The 15,101-nt window shown below is 36.2% G+C and overlaps 1 protein-coding gene across 2 annotated transcripts in view; it reads left to right on the top strand.

The window, feature by feature from the left end:
* The window catches only part of LOC145671076 (tripartite motif-containing protein 2-like), a 52,971-nt gene that overhangs the window by 18,744 nt on the left and 19,126 nt on the right, over positions 1 to 15,101 (top strand). The window contains exons 1-3 of one of the 2 annotated variants that reach the window (XM_081739812.1): positions 831 to 1,038; positions 11,336 to 11,445; positions 14,638 to 14,897. In XM_081739812.1, the coding sequence (XP_081595938.1) occupies positions 1,016 to 1,038; positions 11,336 to 11,445; positions 14,638 to 14,897 (393 nt within the window). In that variant the 5' untranslated portion in view covers positions 831 to 1,015. Of the gene's footprint in view, positions 1 to 830; positions 1,039 to 11,335; positions 11,446 to 14,637; positions 14,898 to 15,101 lie in introns of those variants that run through there. The other variant, XM_081739813.1, reaches the window with a different exon arrangement.

The raw sequence follows: 15,101 nt of genomic DNA, 5'->3' as shown, positions 1-15,101 counted from the left end.
TGAATACGCTACATGTGATGCTTCCGTTCTAACGCGGGCATGAAAATCCGCCTAGGCGGAATATGTCTGTTGCATACCATGTTTACTTATATTAAGACTTTCTCTTAGTTACCTTATTAAATAAAGTAAATAAAAGAATGAGAAACAAATTACCATGTACCGTCCACTAGTATAATATTGATTGCATTATTTTATCGTAATGCGTATCGAAACCAATTAATTCTTAATAAGTTATTTAACATATTCTCATTATATTGGCCATATTCCTATTCTTTTAATAACTTCATAATATTTCACAACAGTGACATAGGAATAGTGTGATGAATTTGATTGTAGATAAAAACTGTGTTTCTTTATCCTAGCTAAAGTGTAGTTGGTAAGAAAATAATATCCTGACGAAATTATTTCCAGTTAAATACCACCTTACAGTTTGTGCAAAATGTCAATTTTCTAAGCTGGAAAAAATTAATAACATTAAACCACTCTCAGTATTAGTTTATGATGATTTATAGAATTGTCAATTTCCTATTCTGCCTTTTAGATAGTGTACAGAAAATGCCATATAGGCCTATGTAATGTATAGAAAATGCCTTGAACAATCAATCATAATCCAAGTATTCTGTTTGAAAGCACGCATTGTAATGAATCTTTATCCTTTCCTCGAAATTGAAATAATAAGTGGAAAAATTGTGGTTATATTGTTATAGTGCTATACTTGCTTATTGTCTACTATATTTATTTACTTTCGCATAGGTTTGAGAACCAAAATGGCAGACACTGTATTCTGTATATGCGTATATGTACGTACCTTCCGGATATCAGCTGTTGACCCAGCCCTTTAGTCGGTAGTCTGTGATAGCGTAAGCTTTCAGTTGAGGGGGGTCGACACCGGCAGGGGTATTAACCTAGAAGAGAATAATAGAATTTGGGCTCTGGGGACACTTTTAGCTACTCCATCAGTGATGGAGATTTGTTTGTTAAGTGATATGAAAGATGCAGCTGAAGTATATCCATAATGGTTACTAATTTGAGTATAAAGTAAGTAAAGAAATGCGTACAGACTATCTGTTTACATTATCTTTAGTATTTAGATCACGTTTTACTGTTTATATTTACATCACGAATGGAGATGTTATTTTCCATTGTTGTTTCAGCAAGAACAAAGAAACCTTTAAGAGTTTTATTATTTGACGTATAGGCGTTCTGTGTCTGGCAGTTTACTGAATATAGGGTTTATGAAACTGATAATTTAAAAAGTTTCAAAGTTTCTTTATGAGCGAAACAAAGATAATGTTCCATGAACTGTTGGCAATAGCTAGGTTAATCATATATAATGCTTATTTTGCCAACTTGAATTCCAGTTTATTTTATTAACTATTGAAGCTGTTTTGTTTAAGTAAAGATCTGTGTTGTGTGTGTGTTTCACGTTGCCACGTTTGCGAGCAATACGGTGCACAGCTTCCAGAGTAAATAAACTTGTTACAGAAATGAAAGCAAGCCATTCACCGTATGGTATTATGCACTTGTCTGAAATATTTTTCATTACAATACATGAAAGATAGGAATTTGGACTCAACATTGTGTGTACGAAAAGTCACTTTAGTTGTCAATTACTTTTTATTTAATTTATAATACGCGAATTTTCTTTAACATGAGGTAGTAACAAAATAACACCAGTGTCAGTATTCCCTTCTACGAATTGGGAACAGCAAATAATATATAATTGCATACAGAATAAATAAGCTTTTAGTGTGCATGTGACTAATCATCTTAATAGATTAAATGAAACTTTTGAGTTTTACGTCTCACATTGTTCTATAATTAAAGGAGATGGATGATTAATAGATGTGAATAATTATGAAATGAATTGATGCAATGAGAATGGAGAAAATAGGAGAGTTCCGAAAAAAAAAACTCATGTATACTATATTGTCCACCATGAACCATGAACATGGTAGGATTGAACCAGAGACCCGTCGCACTAGAAGTGAGCGCACTACCACCGAGCAATCGTTCGCTCAGATCAGCGGGTTATTTCGATTCACACTAACATTATAACAAATTAGCTGTTTTATGCTTTGTTTAGTGTGCTGAGAAAGGTCTACTGCTAAAGAGAAAGGTCAGTTCGTTCCGGGTAAACTGCCGTAGGTGGATAAGACCAACATGAGCCTCTTTTTAACGTTATATTACTACTTACTTGTTCTTTTTTTATTGATGACCATTCACTTTGGGTGTGTTTTAGTTCCCCCTCCAATTTTGCACATATAAGATCTCCAGTATTAATTATTTCACAAAAAAATAGCTGAGCGAGCGAAGGGGGTTAGAAGCTCGTTGTTTTCTATTACCTTTATAACAGTTTTGACAAAAACAAGATAGTCTGTTCTGGAGCGATGAAAGGAGTTCGGGGAGATTCTAAATGCCATCCTTCACTCTTTTCTTATTCTCATGCTAACATGGGGGGGGGGGCACGGTGGCTCAGTGATAGAGCGTTCACCTCCGTTGTTTTCGGTCCCTGGTTCGATCCCAGCTCGCGTCGTGTGGACTTTGTGGTGGACAGACACCGTGCTCGTGGGTTTTCTCGGGGTTCTCCCGTTTCCTCCCACTTTCTTCATTCCACCATTTCACTCATCTCTCATCATCACCGTCTCCTTTAGCCTAACCAGAATAATCGTGGGACGTAAAACTTAAAGATCTCTTTTCATTTTTCTCATGCTAACATTTCGTCTGATTCTGTTCATTATTTTGTATTTCGTTGCCGCCGTCTGCGGAAGTAATCCGTTCCTTAATCTATCTTACTACAGGGTCGTTCGGGAATCCATTAATATCACAGAACCAGTATTTACAGTTTATTTTTTCAGATTTTGCATGCCGTGAAGAGCAATTTTGATAATTACATATTATTTCTATACTGTAAATGAAAAGCAACACTAATTTACTTAAAAATATTGATTAAGATAATTATTGCCAACATAGCGTTTTCGAACGGCGTGCGAACAGTTAACATTGAAAGACGAATTGCACGGAGTGGTTAAAACAATGAGGGGGCGCAAATCTGAAAAAAAAAAAAAAAAAGACTCTGAAACTTGTGAAATGGTGACGTAATTTGCGATGTCGTTCCTTTAACAGATACGGTCGATTAGTACGCATCAACGAATAGGAAATACTCACGGAGAACACTGTTTCTTTGTGGAGGCATGTTGGCTTCGTGGTAGAGCGCTTACCTCTGTGAATAGGAAGGTCCTGGATGGGTGTTGGTAAATATAGCCGATATACGTGTTATTTGACAAAACTCCAGAAAGTCACAAACTTTTGGAGAATGTGGAGGCCAATGGAATGTTCACTATCGTCTCTGTTATCATGCCCAATCCCTCTGTTTGGTATTCGCCTATTCAATCCACATCTGACATCTGAGTGGAAATGGGGTTGACAAATGAGGTTAGGGATATCCTTTTCCAGTTGCGGAAGAAGCTACATCCGTAACATTTGGAGATACAATCGCCCTGTGATTGTGTCGTCGTCGAAGAAGAAAGGCCCATATATTCTTTCATGGATGATAGAGCAAGAAAGTTGTATATTGGAGGAGTTGCGTACATGCTCCACATAACATCTAGAATTTCCCAGACCCCAGATCCTGACATTATGAACTTTGCCTGACAGATGGCTTCATCACTGAAACCGATAATTCCGTAAAACCACCAGTTTCCATTTCGATTTGTATGATCTCGCAGAAAGACTCTCTCTTGACTTTGTCATATAGTTTCAGGACTTGCATAAATTGCAAATAGTAATAATGGAATAGCAAACGTCTGCGTAAAATATTCTACACAGTTGGTTGCAGGATGTCTTAATTTTCTACTGGCTGCAGTACTAGATTTTGGTGGATTTTGTACGAAATTATTTTCTCCCACACGCAGCACAGTTGCGTCTCTTGACTTTTGCGTACAGATGCATGCATTTGCTTTAAATTCAGAATACCACTTGCGAATACTGTGCTCACTGGGTGCATTTTCAACAAACTTCCTTCTAAAATTATGTTGCATATAATAACAGACTGGCATGCTTGAAAATCAAACACACAAAGCGCCTTCCTGTCTCCATTTGTTGCCATTTTCTCTCCTGTGCACTACCGAAAACGATAACTACGCGACAACTTTACCAGCTACTGAAAATTTTTGAGTTTTCATTTGCATTGATACAACGTTCACGTATCTGAATTAGTGTTAAGCGAGATTTGTTCATTTTGTAATTGTAGAGATTATTTGTAACCAGGGTTGGCAAAAACCATGGTTTTTTATTTTAAAAAAAAAAAAACAAAACAAAAAAAAACTTTTTTTGGTTTAAATAATTTGCTCTATGTATTTATATCACATATGGACAGAAATAAGTTTGTTTCGCCTTTATGTTATTATACAATAACCGGGTTGTGCTGGAAAGGGTCACATAAGCTTAAAGCGGAATCCAAACCGCTTCTCGGCTTACATCCGAGAGAAATTGTTCTCCATTTGAACTCGAAACCAGGACTAATTGGCCACAAATGCGATACATCTGCCGACTCACTCACGAAGGACTCCTGATAAAAATACGTTGTACTGACCTTTACATATTTGTTAATATAATTGCGAAGAACCATTTAAGAAGGACAAAAAAAAAAAAAAAAAAAAGTTACACAACTGAAACCATTATACAAAATTACATATGGACAATTTCAAAATACTGCAGAGTACAGATGAACTAATGTAGTCCAAGTTAGTTTACTACGACTTTTATTAGTCCAAGTTAAAGAAACACAACGACTTAATTTCCATATCAGTAAGAAAAGTGAGTAAAGATACGAATTATTTGAGTCCACTTTGGTTCTGATCCATTTATACATAAATAAATACCAAAGATACTTCTGATTTCAGTAAATGCTTCTCGTGGGATTTGTATGACTCTCCCTCCCCAAAAAAAGTGCGGCACTCCGATGTAGTTTATTAAACAGTAAACATTATTAAAACGAAACAATATTTAGAATTTTTCTTTGATTGCAATTGCATAACAATAATAATAAACTATAAAAGAAATCACAAAAAAAAGTCATAAACTTGTAAAAAGAACAAAAGTTGCTTTTGTAGCATAATCTCTTTGAGTACTGAATGGGGAATTTAGGTCAGAATATAATACGAATAATGTACGGGAGTGAAACGTGATAACCCAGAAATGTGTTTTCATCAAGATTTTACGAATATTTTTCGTTTTTTAATTTAAAAAAAAAAAAAAAAAAAAAAAAAACTGGTTTAAACCAGCCAACTCTGTTTGTAACAAGACTGAATGTATATATTACCTATTATTCACCTTTTGTTCGTTATCTATGTGATGTCCTGCGTATCAAAATAAAAACGCTTTCGAGAAATGGACCTCAGGTTTAAAATAAACTCTTTCAGTATATGTGCTTTTTTTTTAATACTGTGTCCTATTATCTCTGTTAGGGTTTCTGTCCATTCGTATGTATGTAATGATGCCCTGATTTTGATAACTGGAAGAGCATTCTACTAACGGACTTTAGATTTGAAATCAGCATCCTCGATTTATTCGACCATTTCTAATACTGTGACTTAACTGTAAGTGTATGTATCCGTCTTACCTCTGGAAATCAAAAGCAGTTACAGAGACTTAATACTCACAATCAGAATCAATATCCTCGATTATCAGCTTTTTGACGTAATGACCTGTGTCCGTCCGTCTATTTGCCTATATCTGTAATGTCATTGTATTTCAAACAATACAGATTTCCAAGAATTAAAGTTCTGATTCAGAATCAGATATAGAATGACAGATTATGGAATCACCTAACGTTTAAAATAATTTACTGGCATCCTGTTGAGCTGAGATGTAGCAGCTGTGACTATCATTGTTACGAGATAACTTAGAATTTCAACTATTTTCTGATCTTTACTTCTGGATGCTATAGAATACACATTGAATAAATGAGTAAAAGATTTGTGACTTTAGCATCCGGTTTAACGAATTTGTATTAAATCACTTTAGCATACTCTGATGTCTTCTTCAGTAATCCGTAACATAGTTACATACAGATTTTTTAAAAGGGAAATTGATGAGACGTAAACCATCGGAAACAAATTTATACATAAGTTTCAGAAAAACTAATAATCAAGTTACAGACAAAGAAAAGTGATCATTAGTTTTTCTGGAATTCTTCTATATTAGTTTCCGATAATTCTCGTTTCATTAACTTCTCTAGAATAGTCCAGCATAGAATAGTCTAAATCCTTTCAGAGAAGAAGAAATCTGAGTGGGGTGCGAAATCATAATAGTCGAAATGTGTGTAGGGGGGATGACAAAAATGTTTAAAAAAAAACTCCCTTCTGGAATGTTTCAACATGGAGTGTTCACATATCTAAGCATCTATAATTATTAAAACTATGTAAGGTTGGGGATATCCCTAACCACTACTTCATCCATTAAATAGCTTCTGATAATAGTATTATTTTAGTCCCTTTTCCCAGTAAGTTTCTAGTGAGGATGAAGTTCCTTCAAGAAATATTAATTGGGAAGGAATTCTCCCTCATCTCCTTCCTCCCGGATTTCACATCCTGCATCATAGCATGTTGAAGTGCTCTAATAGTAATTTGGTGAACCAATAATAATTTCTTACACATATATTTTACCGCATATTTAAAGATATGATGTGACTCATGCTTATGTTAGTAAAAAATATTACAATTAGCATTTTTTTTTTTTTTTTTTACTAATCATTTTATGATTTACTTCGATTGTTGGGCAACCGCCGTTGCACCGTAATAAAGTGTTAATCTCTGGTGCGTGAGGTTCCTAGTTTGATTCCAGCTCGTGCCTAGTTGACTTGGTCGTGAGCAAAGACTGTGCGTGTAAGCGTGTAGGTTTTCTGTTTTCCCATGTTTCTTTCCACTTTCTTCACTACAACATTTCGTTCATTAGCATCATTGCAGTTTCTCTTACCCTCGATGTGTGAGATGTTAAACTAAAGAAAAGTGTCTAATTTTTTGTTTAAACTCAGCTCTTGATATTTCTTATACTCCCAGTCTTTTATATATATATATTACACATCTTTCTCTGGAAACTCTTGTAGTAGTCTGTTGATAAAATTACATCAAGTGTCTCCACGGGAAGTTGAAATGTTTTCGGGCAAGAACAAAAGTAGTTGAAACGTCTAGACCAGTCAGGAACAGCCTTATATTGAAATATCAGGTTGCAAATAATTCTTATCCAGGGGACAGGGTATTAAAGGTCAGAATAACAGGTGTTACTTTGTGAGGTTTCCTCCAAACAGAACCATCCGAGTTTCCTAGCGACCTGGAAAATCTGGAAAACTTAGGGAATTCAGCTTTATAACACACTATGAGGTAAAAAAGTTACTGACTGGTTCGGAATTCCAACTCTGGACCTCCGGCATACCGTGCCGATGCGTTAACCTCTACGTTATCCAGTCCTCTTGTCAGAACAGCTGTCTACTCTCACTCGAGGTCGGTGCTCACATCTCGCACCACGTGGGTTGTACCACGGACTTGTGCTGTGATTGGACAATCTTGTGTCCGCATACCGAGCACCTTATGACGGTTGAGATTTCTTGTATACTAATGAAAAGAGGAAACAACCGATTTTTTCACACACCAGATCCTCTATAGGTGCGAATTCTATAACATACAGAGTAAAAAAAATAACTGACTGGACCGAGATTCGAACCCTGGAAAATCGGTTATTTCATTCTTTTTCATTAGTATATAAGAATTCAATTTTTCTTGTAAAAAATCCTGAAAAATTAAGGGATTTCATGAAAAGATGAAGAAACTGGAAAAGATGGGGAATTTTAAGTACAGATTTTTACTTCCCAGAGCTTTTTTTTTTTTTTTTTTTTCGTTACTCGGTTATTTTGTAATGGATATTTTATATATATATTTACAAGGCTTTTGTACCTTCTTATATTATAGAGGATCTGGTATGTAAAAGAATCGGTTGTTTCCTCGTCTCATTAGTATATAAGATGTAGATCTAGAAAACCTGGAAAAGTCATTGCATTCGTACTCGCCAAATAAATGGAAACCCCGACAATATAATCTTTGGCTTTATCCAATCTGTATTATAAAATGATAAATCCAGTGTTATGAGCAGAAACTCTTTAGAAACAAGAAGATTTTTTTCTGAATATTCCAGCAATTTTTGTTTTTTAATCTTTTATTTTCTTTTCTTCTCTCTTTTTTAACTCAATATATTATACGTATTTAGTTAAGAACCTGCTCATGGCTGATTAGTACATAACTACTAGGTACAGCACTTAGGGATTCAGAGAATCTATACATATTCTTTTATGAACTACGTTCTAGTTTAACTCACCGTTAGACATGTGCACACATATCGTTAAGCATATTCTTTGTTAAAGAATATAATAGAAAGAACTTAATTTTAAAAGAATAGTAATTGGAGGGAATTCTGCCTTTTTAGGGTGTAAGGAACAGAACATATTCCTTTTACAAGGGTAGAATTAAGTTCCTTCTTATAAGAAACTTCCCAATCACTGATTCACTATTTTTCAGAATATCACGAGATGTTTTATGTCGTTCTACTTTGAATTTATCTACGTGACAAAATAAGCTTGTTCGGAATTATTGCCATTTCGATTACTATGCCTTTGCTATATAGAACTTGGACATACATATAGGGTGGACCATTCATCGATATCGTACATTTTGGTGTCAAAACTCATGTTGCAGATCAGTTGCAGTTTCTCGACTGTTTGGACGAGTCGTTAACATTAAATATCTATTATTGGGTGATATCAATAAAAATAAGTAACTACTCCTGAGAAGTCCTGCTCGAGAATCGGAGTAACTACACCTGGAGTAATCTCCTCCCTCAATTTCGTATCAATAAAACAAACCACTACTCAGGTCTAGTCTGCTCCATATTTATGGACGTTTACTCGCGCTTCCTCTGCACGTAGCACTGAGTCGTATCAATAAAAGAAATGATTACTCATTTCTCCCATTCGCGCAGTCATTTCGTTGTTTTTAACCTATGGCGTAGTATCTTAAAAGCCATGAAACGGGCAAGTAGCAACGACAGCTTCAATCAAAGTGCATTTGTGGATATTCTAAAAGAGTTTCCAGTGGTACTTTCAAAGTCACAGCTACCAGAAAGTAAACGAAGGAAAGCCGAAACTTTGAAGGTAATTACAGTGAAATACAACGAAATATCAAATACATCTACGACTGAGACACAAATTCAAAAGAGAATCTTTAATATTCGAGCGAAAATAAAACAAACAAAAAAAAAAAAAAAAAAAAAAAAACGGGAAAGAAGAAAGTAATACTGAAACCATGGGAATAAACCTATTTGAGCTGATGGATGTTGATTGGAATCCAGCAATATCAAGATTAACACGACAAGCGCATATCACGTGTTGTCCAAGGTCTTTGTAGATTGTTTGGCTTTAAGAACGAAATCAGACACTTGGCTCCTTTGTTTTCTTTTTAAAAAAGTCCAGCCACCCACGTCATAAATCATGTCCATCTGATTGCGTTTTTTACACCATACGTGTCCCCTTTCGCCTTGACATAAACAAAATACATTCTTATGTATACACCCTTTCTATCAACGTTGAGTTGAGTTGGTTATTAGCTTAACGTCCTTTTCAGTAGCGTGCCTATATGAGACGAAACCCACTGATTAACGTGGAATCCGAACCACATAAGCTCCTGCCGGGAATCGAACGCGGGTCTCCTATGCCAAAGGCATGTACGCTAACCGCTTAGCCACGAAATAGCTCTTCCTATTAACGTATTACTCTCCAAAATACTAGGTTTCTTTAATGCCACTTGTGTATAGTCAAGTGCTCCGATAGCACCCGGAAATGTATATTGCTCTTGCCACTCTGCCTTTGCTGTTTGTATATTACGCACTCTTCCGGAAACAATCCATTTTCAGGTAGTCATAGACAGTACTTTGAGCCACACCAGAATCCCCTGACATTCCGACCTGGAATCCCGGATCACTCACGTAACGCAAGAAAACCAAGGGCACCGATTTCTCTGTAAATTTGGGGGGGGGGGGCATTCAGATGCAGAAGGTATATATATCAGGATTTTAAGACAAATTACACTCTTAATTATGCCAAATATTGTATATTCATAAATACAATAGGGGGCCCACATGAGCTTTGGGAGGCCCGGGCCCCCACAGGATCGGCGCCCTTGAAGAAAACCCGCATCTTTTCATCATTACGTAGTCCACCACCCCGAATTTCGGTTGATTCTCCTTAAAAAATGTTGTGCTAATCACTACATTTTCTTTCATAAACTTATAATGCTTTTTGTAATCTCCATTTCCAACATTTCTATGCAGTTTATATTTTTTTCTACGTAGTAAAACAATCATATACTCTGCCATATTTTGCACGGAGTCACCTATTTAGCTTGCTCCATAAATTTGGAGAAGTTACTAGCATCACAGAGGAGTCTTTGATTTTTATTGATATCAAACGCGGAGTAGTTACTCGGCTTGAGAATAGAGGTGTGGTTACTTCAAAAGGGCGGGCCTTCTTCGAGGTCAGCCGAGACGACTAGTGCTCAGTTCTCTTTTTATTGATACCAATGCGAGTAACTACTTCAAAATTGGGCGTAATGAGTAACTTCTCCGTTTTATTGATATCACCCATTGTGCATAAACAGGCTTATCCTGCCTCCCAGTCGTGCAGTTAAAGTTTGTTGAAAGTGTATGCATATAGCAAATAAACAAAAAAAATGTTGTTGCTTTCATTCTCCTTATGACCCTCCTTGGCATACATAGATTCAATTAAATAACTTCTTTGTTATCCAACAGACTACAATACCCCACATACACCTTTGTACTATCAGCGGCGCCTACTGGTGTTTCCATGTGGTGTTGCAGTTTCGCCTCCTATCACGTTCTATCGTCACTTTGGTTGTCGTACCTCTACAGTATTTTTCAAGGAAACCATTAACATGCTCAAATACATTATTTTTGCATGAGCGCAAGGGCGCCCATCAGAGGGGCAAGGGGGGGACGCTCCCCCCCAAGAGAAAATCGTACGTGGGAATATCGAAAGCCCAATGGAATTTTTACATAAGTTATAACAAAATTTGAAACTATATTTAAAACCTCGCTTATATTTGCCCCCCCCCCCTGGAAACCACAACATGGGCGCCCTTGCATGAGCGTGCTATTTTTCTTAACATCTAATATTCTATTACATTTATTCAGTAGTTACATGTAATAACAAAAAGTATTTCTTATCGTATTTCTATTTCTGATAGTATTTCTGTTTTTTTTTCTTCTTCAGAACACGAGTTGGTGAGAGAATGGTTAGCATGAACTCCACACTTGTAGAAACGGTCTCAATCAATTATGAAGATTTTAATGAAAGCTTTCTAACATGTGGAACATGTTTATGTAAGTATATTTTCAGTATATGATGTTTATAATGTTCAGTTTTGGATTTGTCTTAGAAATAACCACATATAACCACTGCGTAATAAAGAGTTTTATATCATGTTTCCGTAGTAAGTTAAACCTGTTTTCTTTTCTATGGTATTATGTTGTGCCAGTCAACTGACTGTAGCATGGCCAGTGTTTAAAAGTAACTGGCCTTTCAGGTGGGATTACATTTCTGATTCTCTGCGCTAAGTATCCTCACAAGGTTTCTGGTGGGTTGCATGTAATTATGACCTCACATTAAATTATGTCCGTGCGTGATATATTTTATGTACTGAAAAGAGACATTATACAGAGGTTGATTATTTATATTGAGCCGAAGTCAATGTAACGCTCATGCGCAATCTTCTGGGAGAGATTCATTATAGCTAGCCCTTTCTGACGTTAAGTTCATGGCGTCGCGCATCATAGATATGTGTAAAGTGTGTAATTTTCGTGTAGGTCGTGCCACTGTGAATCGTATTATATGGAGATTTGCAGCAGAGTGTCCTGGGCCCGCCACACCGACGCGAGCAGCTAGAAACCGGCTTCTCATGAAGAGAACCCTGCCGTTATTGCGTGTGATTTTGCGTATGGCGACTTCCGAAAATCCCCCCACACAGCAAATGCCGCACATCACAAGCAACGACCAATCGCACCATTCACAGGGATTTACGCCTCACTGTCGTTCGCTAGAGCAATGTGCTCGCCTTGAAACAGTGTCATATGGATGAGCGAAAAAGAAACTGCATGAGGTTGTATTAACGTCATCTCGCGGATAATCAGAGGAGGTTTGTTGTTACCCTTGATGAGACATGGATTTACCTCACAGATTGTGATAAAGTTCGTGCCATCACATACAGACCTGTTGACGTCAAGAGCCAAAACACGTTTTTCGCCAGTGCTCACAATTTCCCAAAAGGGTTCATAATTGTGGCCGGTTTCTCGTACAGGGGCAAACTGTGTCTTCAAAACGTGGAATGAACGGTGGAGTGAAACGTCAACATTAGTGGTGTGTACTATGAGACTCATGTCCTGACAGAAATGTACTAGCATGAAATCTCGGCATTCTACAGACGTGAACCTGGTTGAACTTCACCAAAACGAGGCATTCAGCAATATAGCAAAAATATCGCTGGAATTCTGTCGCTGTATGGAACTGGAAACTGGAATGCTGGAAGTTCTCTTCTCTAAAAGCCCTGTCAAGAGTCCAAATGCAAGCCCAATGAACTGTTATGTTTTCGGATTCCTCATGTGGCGCCTGTTCACCGTCGAGTCCGCACCGTCTCCGACCTATGGAAAACCTATAAAGAGGAGTGGGACACAACATTCATGGTCCAGCTGCAACTAAGTCTCCTGCAATGGAAACATGGATGCCGGTCAATAGTCAGAAGAGGTAACCTGTAGATTGAACACAACCGGTGGCATATTCAAATTTGGCTCAATATAAATGAATTAACATGTATATTCCAGAAATATCAATATCAGTACCAAGTTTTCCTTTTCTAGTTAGTGAAATTAAATACGTGAATGATAAATTCAGTACTTTGTTTTTTCTTCTATACATATCACTTTATTTTGAGAGTTTAACATCTTTGTAAGCAGTTTTTTTTTCTCTTTGTAAGCAGTTTTTTTTCTTTCTTGTGGTAAGCAACAGTATGCAGTACCGGCCTGAAGTTGAAAAAATTGTACTACTCTAATCATTTGTTTTAGTGGGTGTTGTATGTGAACTATCGTGTTTATTTCTATGAGTTCAAAGCTTTAGATCGGAACCAGATAGGAAAGCTCACTATAAAATATGAAGAGCGAATAGATAGCTTAATCATGTGATATATCAAGATATTTCTTTTGTTCCTTTTCGTTCTTTCTCTCCACTTTCTTTCTTCCTTTAACATATCTGTATTTAAACTAAAAGAAAACTTACTATCAAAACCATTCCTAGATCTGATTCTGCTGAGCTCATTGAAGATTAACGTTGAGTTCAACAAACGTTTATTTTTACTTAGTATTTGTGGAAAGCTCATTTCATAAGAAAATTCCGTTCCTTTCACATCCCTCTTTGCTAAAAAAAGAATGGATTCCGTTCCTCGTTCCCCCAAAAAGAAACAATTACGTTCCATTACTTTCTAGTCATTGAACCAATACGAAACTTCTCATACTAACACAAATAACTTAATATTTTTATAGATACTAACATAAAAATAGCTTAATATCTTTTACAGTCTTGGGGAACAACACAGGATGTTAATTGTTTCCCCACGTGAACTTCTTGAAAAAATTTGTACATACACATACCACTTCTTGCTGCTGAAGCATTACACCAAACAAATTTCATCTTCAATGAAGAATACTCTAAAATACCCCCTCTACTTGGTAAATACCCTAACATTTTCAATACGGAATTATGTTTATTGGAAGAATAATCAAAAAGTGAATATGAATGCTTTCAGACACTCGCTCAAAATATAAACACATTTCTATTTGTTCCGTCACAAAAGAAAGGAGTAAATTTCATGTAAAATGGTCAAATTCCATGGAATATATTCATGAGAACACTGCATTTGCGGTACATCGAATCTTGCTAAGTCCATGAATGCGCAATACAAGTGGTATAAAATGTAGAAAGGCGCTTAATATCTTTTAGTGAAATTTCATAACAGTAGACTTAATGTTCTGGAACCACAATATAAATTAATTAATGGTATACGAATATGTGAAATAAAATGGCGATAAGCTCTAATGTATAAGCTTGAAAATTTTAATTTCATAACTGATTAGGTGCTTTCAAGTGCCAACCAGGCAGTTTTTGTTTGAATAGAAGACAATGCTGTTGTTATTTTCAGGATTATTGTAGAGAAAGTATGCCTCTGATTGGCGAGAAAGATGGAGGTTTCTATATAATTCACTAAGATGATTTTTCCCAAAAACTGGTAACGAGATTAATGTGGTCATAAGATTTTATGTTATAACTGGGACTGCAGATACCAGTTGTAAAACTGAATTCTGTACGTAAGCATCGTGTACATTGAAAGTAAATAATTTATAGAAGAAATTTAAGAATTTATATGTGAGTAGGTGTGCCAAGGTTGATTTTTTGGAACAATATTGGTGCTAAGGACACAGACATGCATAACACCCTTAAGTAATGATTGATTATCTTATTTTTTGCAGGTATGTATGATGGAAGCGAACATACGCCTAAATTATTGCCTTGTTCTCATACGGTGTGCTTACACTGTTTGACTCGTATTGCTGCTTCTCAAACACGGGATACGAACTCCTTTCGATGTCCCATATGCAGAGAACTTATTTCAATACCACGTGGCGGAGTGAGTGCCCTTCCACCATCATTTCTTGTCAATCAGTTATTGGATCTCATGTCACGGCAGAGGAGAGAAGTTATCCCTAAATGTTCGATTCATATCAATCAGGTAGGAATTTTGCAGGAAGTAAATATTTTATACAGTTCCTTTTTTTCCTTTTCTGTATAACTAAAAAAATACTATTTTCTTGCATGTTTCAGATTCAAAAGAAATATTTGATAATACACACACCTGCCTTTTATACATTTTTACACTCTTTCACAAGATGGCGTGTTGTTAGTTAGACTTCAAAAGAAGATTATGTATGGCAAG

The sequence above is a fragment of the Thermobia domestica genome, chromosome 15, assembly GCF_964235325.1.
Source record: "Thermobia domestica chromosome 15, izTheDome1.hap1.1, whole genome shotgun sequence".
In the NCBI taxonomy this organism is placed as follows: Eukaryota; Metazoa; Arthropoda; class Insecta; order Zygentoma; family Lepismatidae; genus Thermobia; species Thermobia domestica.
Note: the sequence above shows the minus strand (reverse complement) of the source record. Positions and strands in the feature narration are given on the sequence as shown.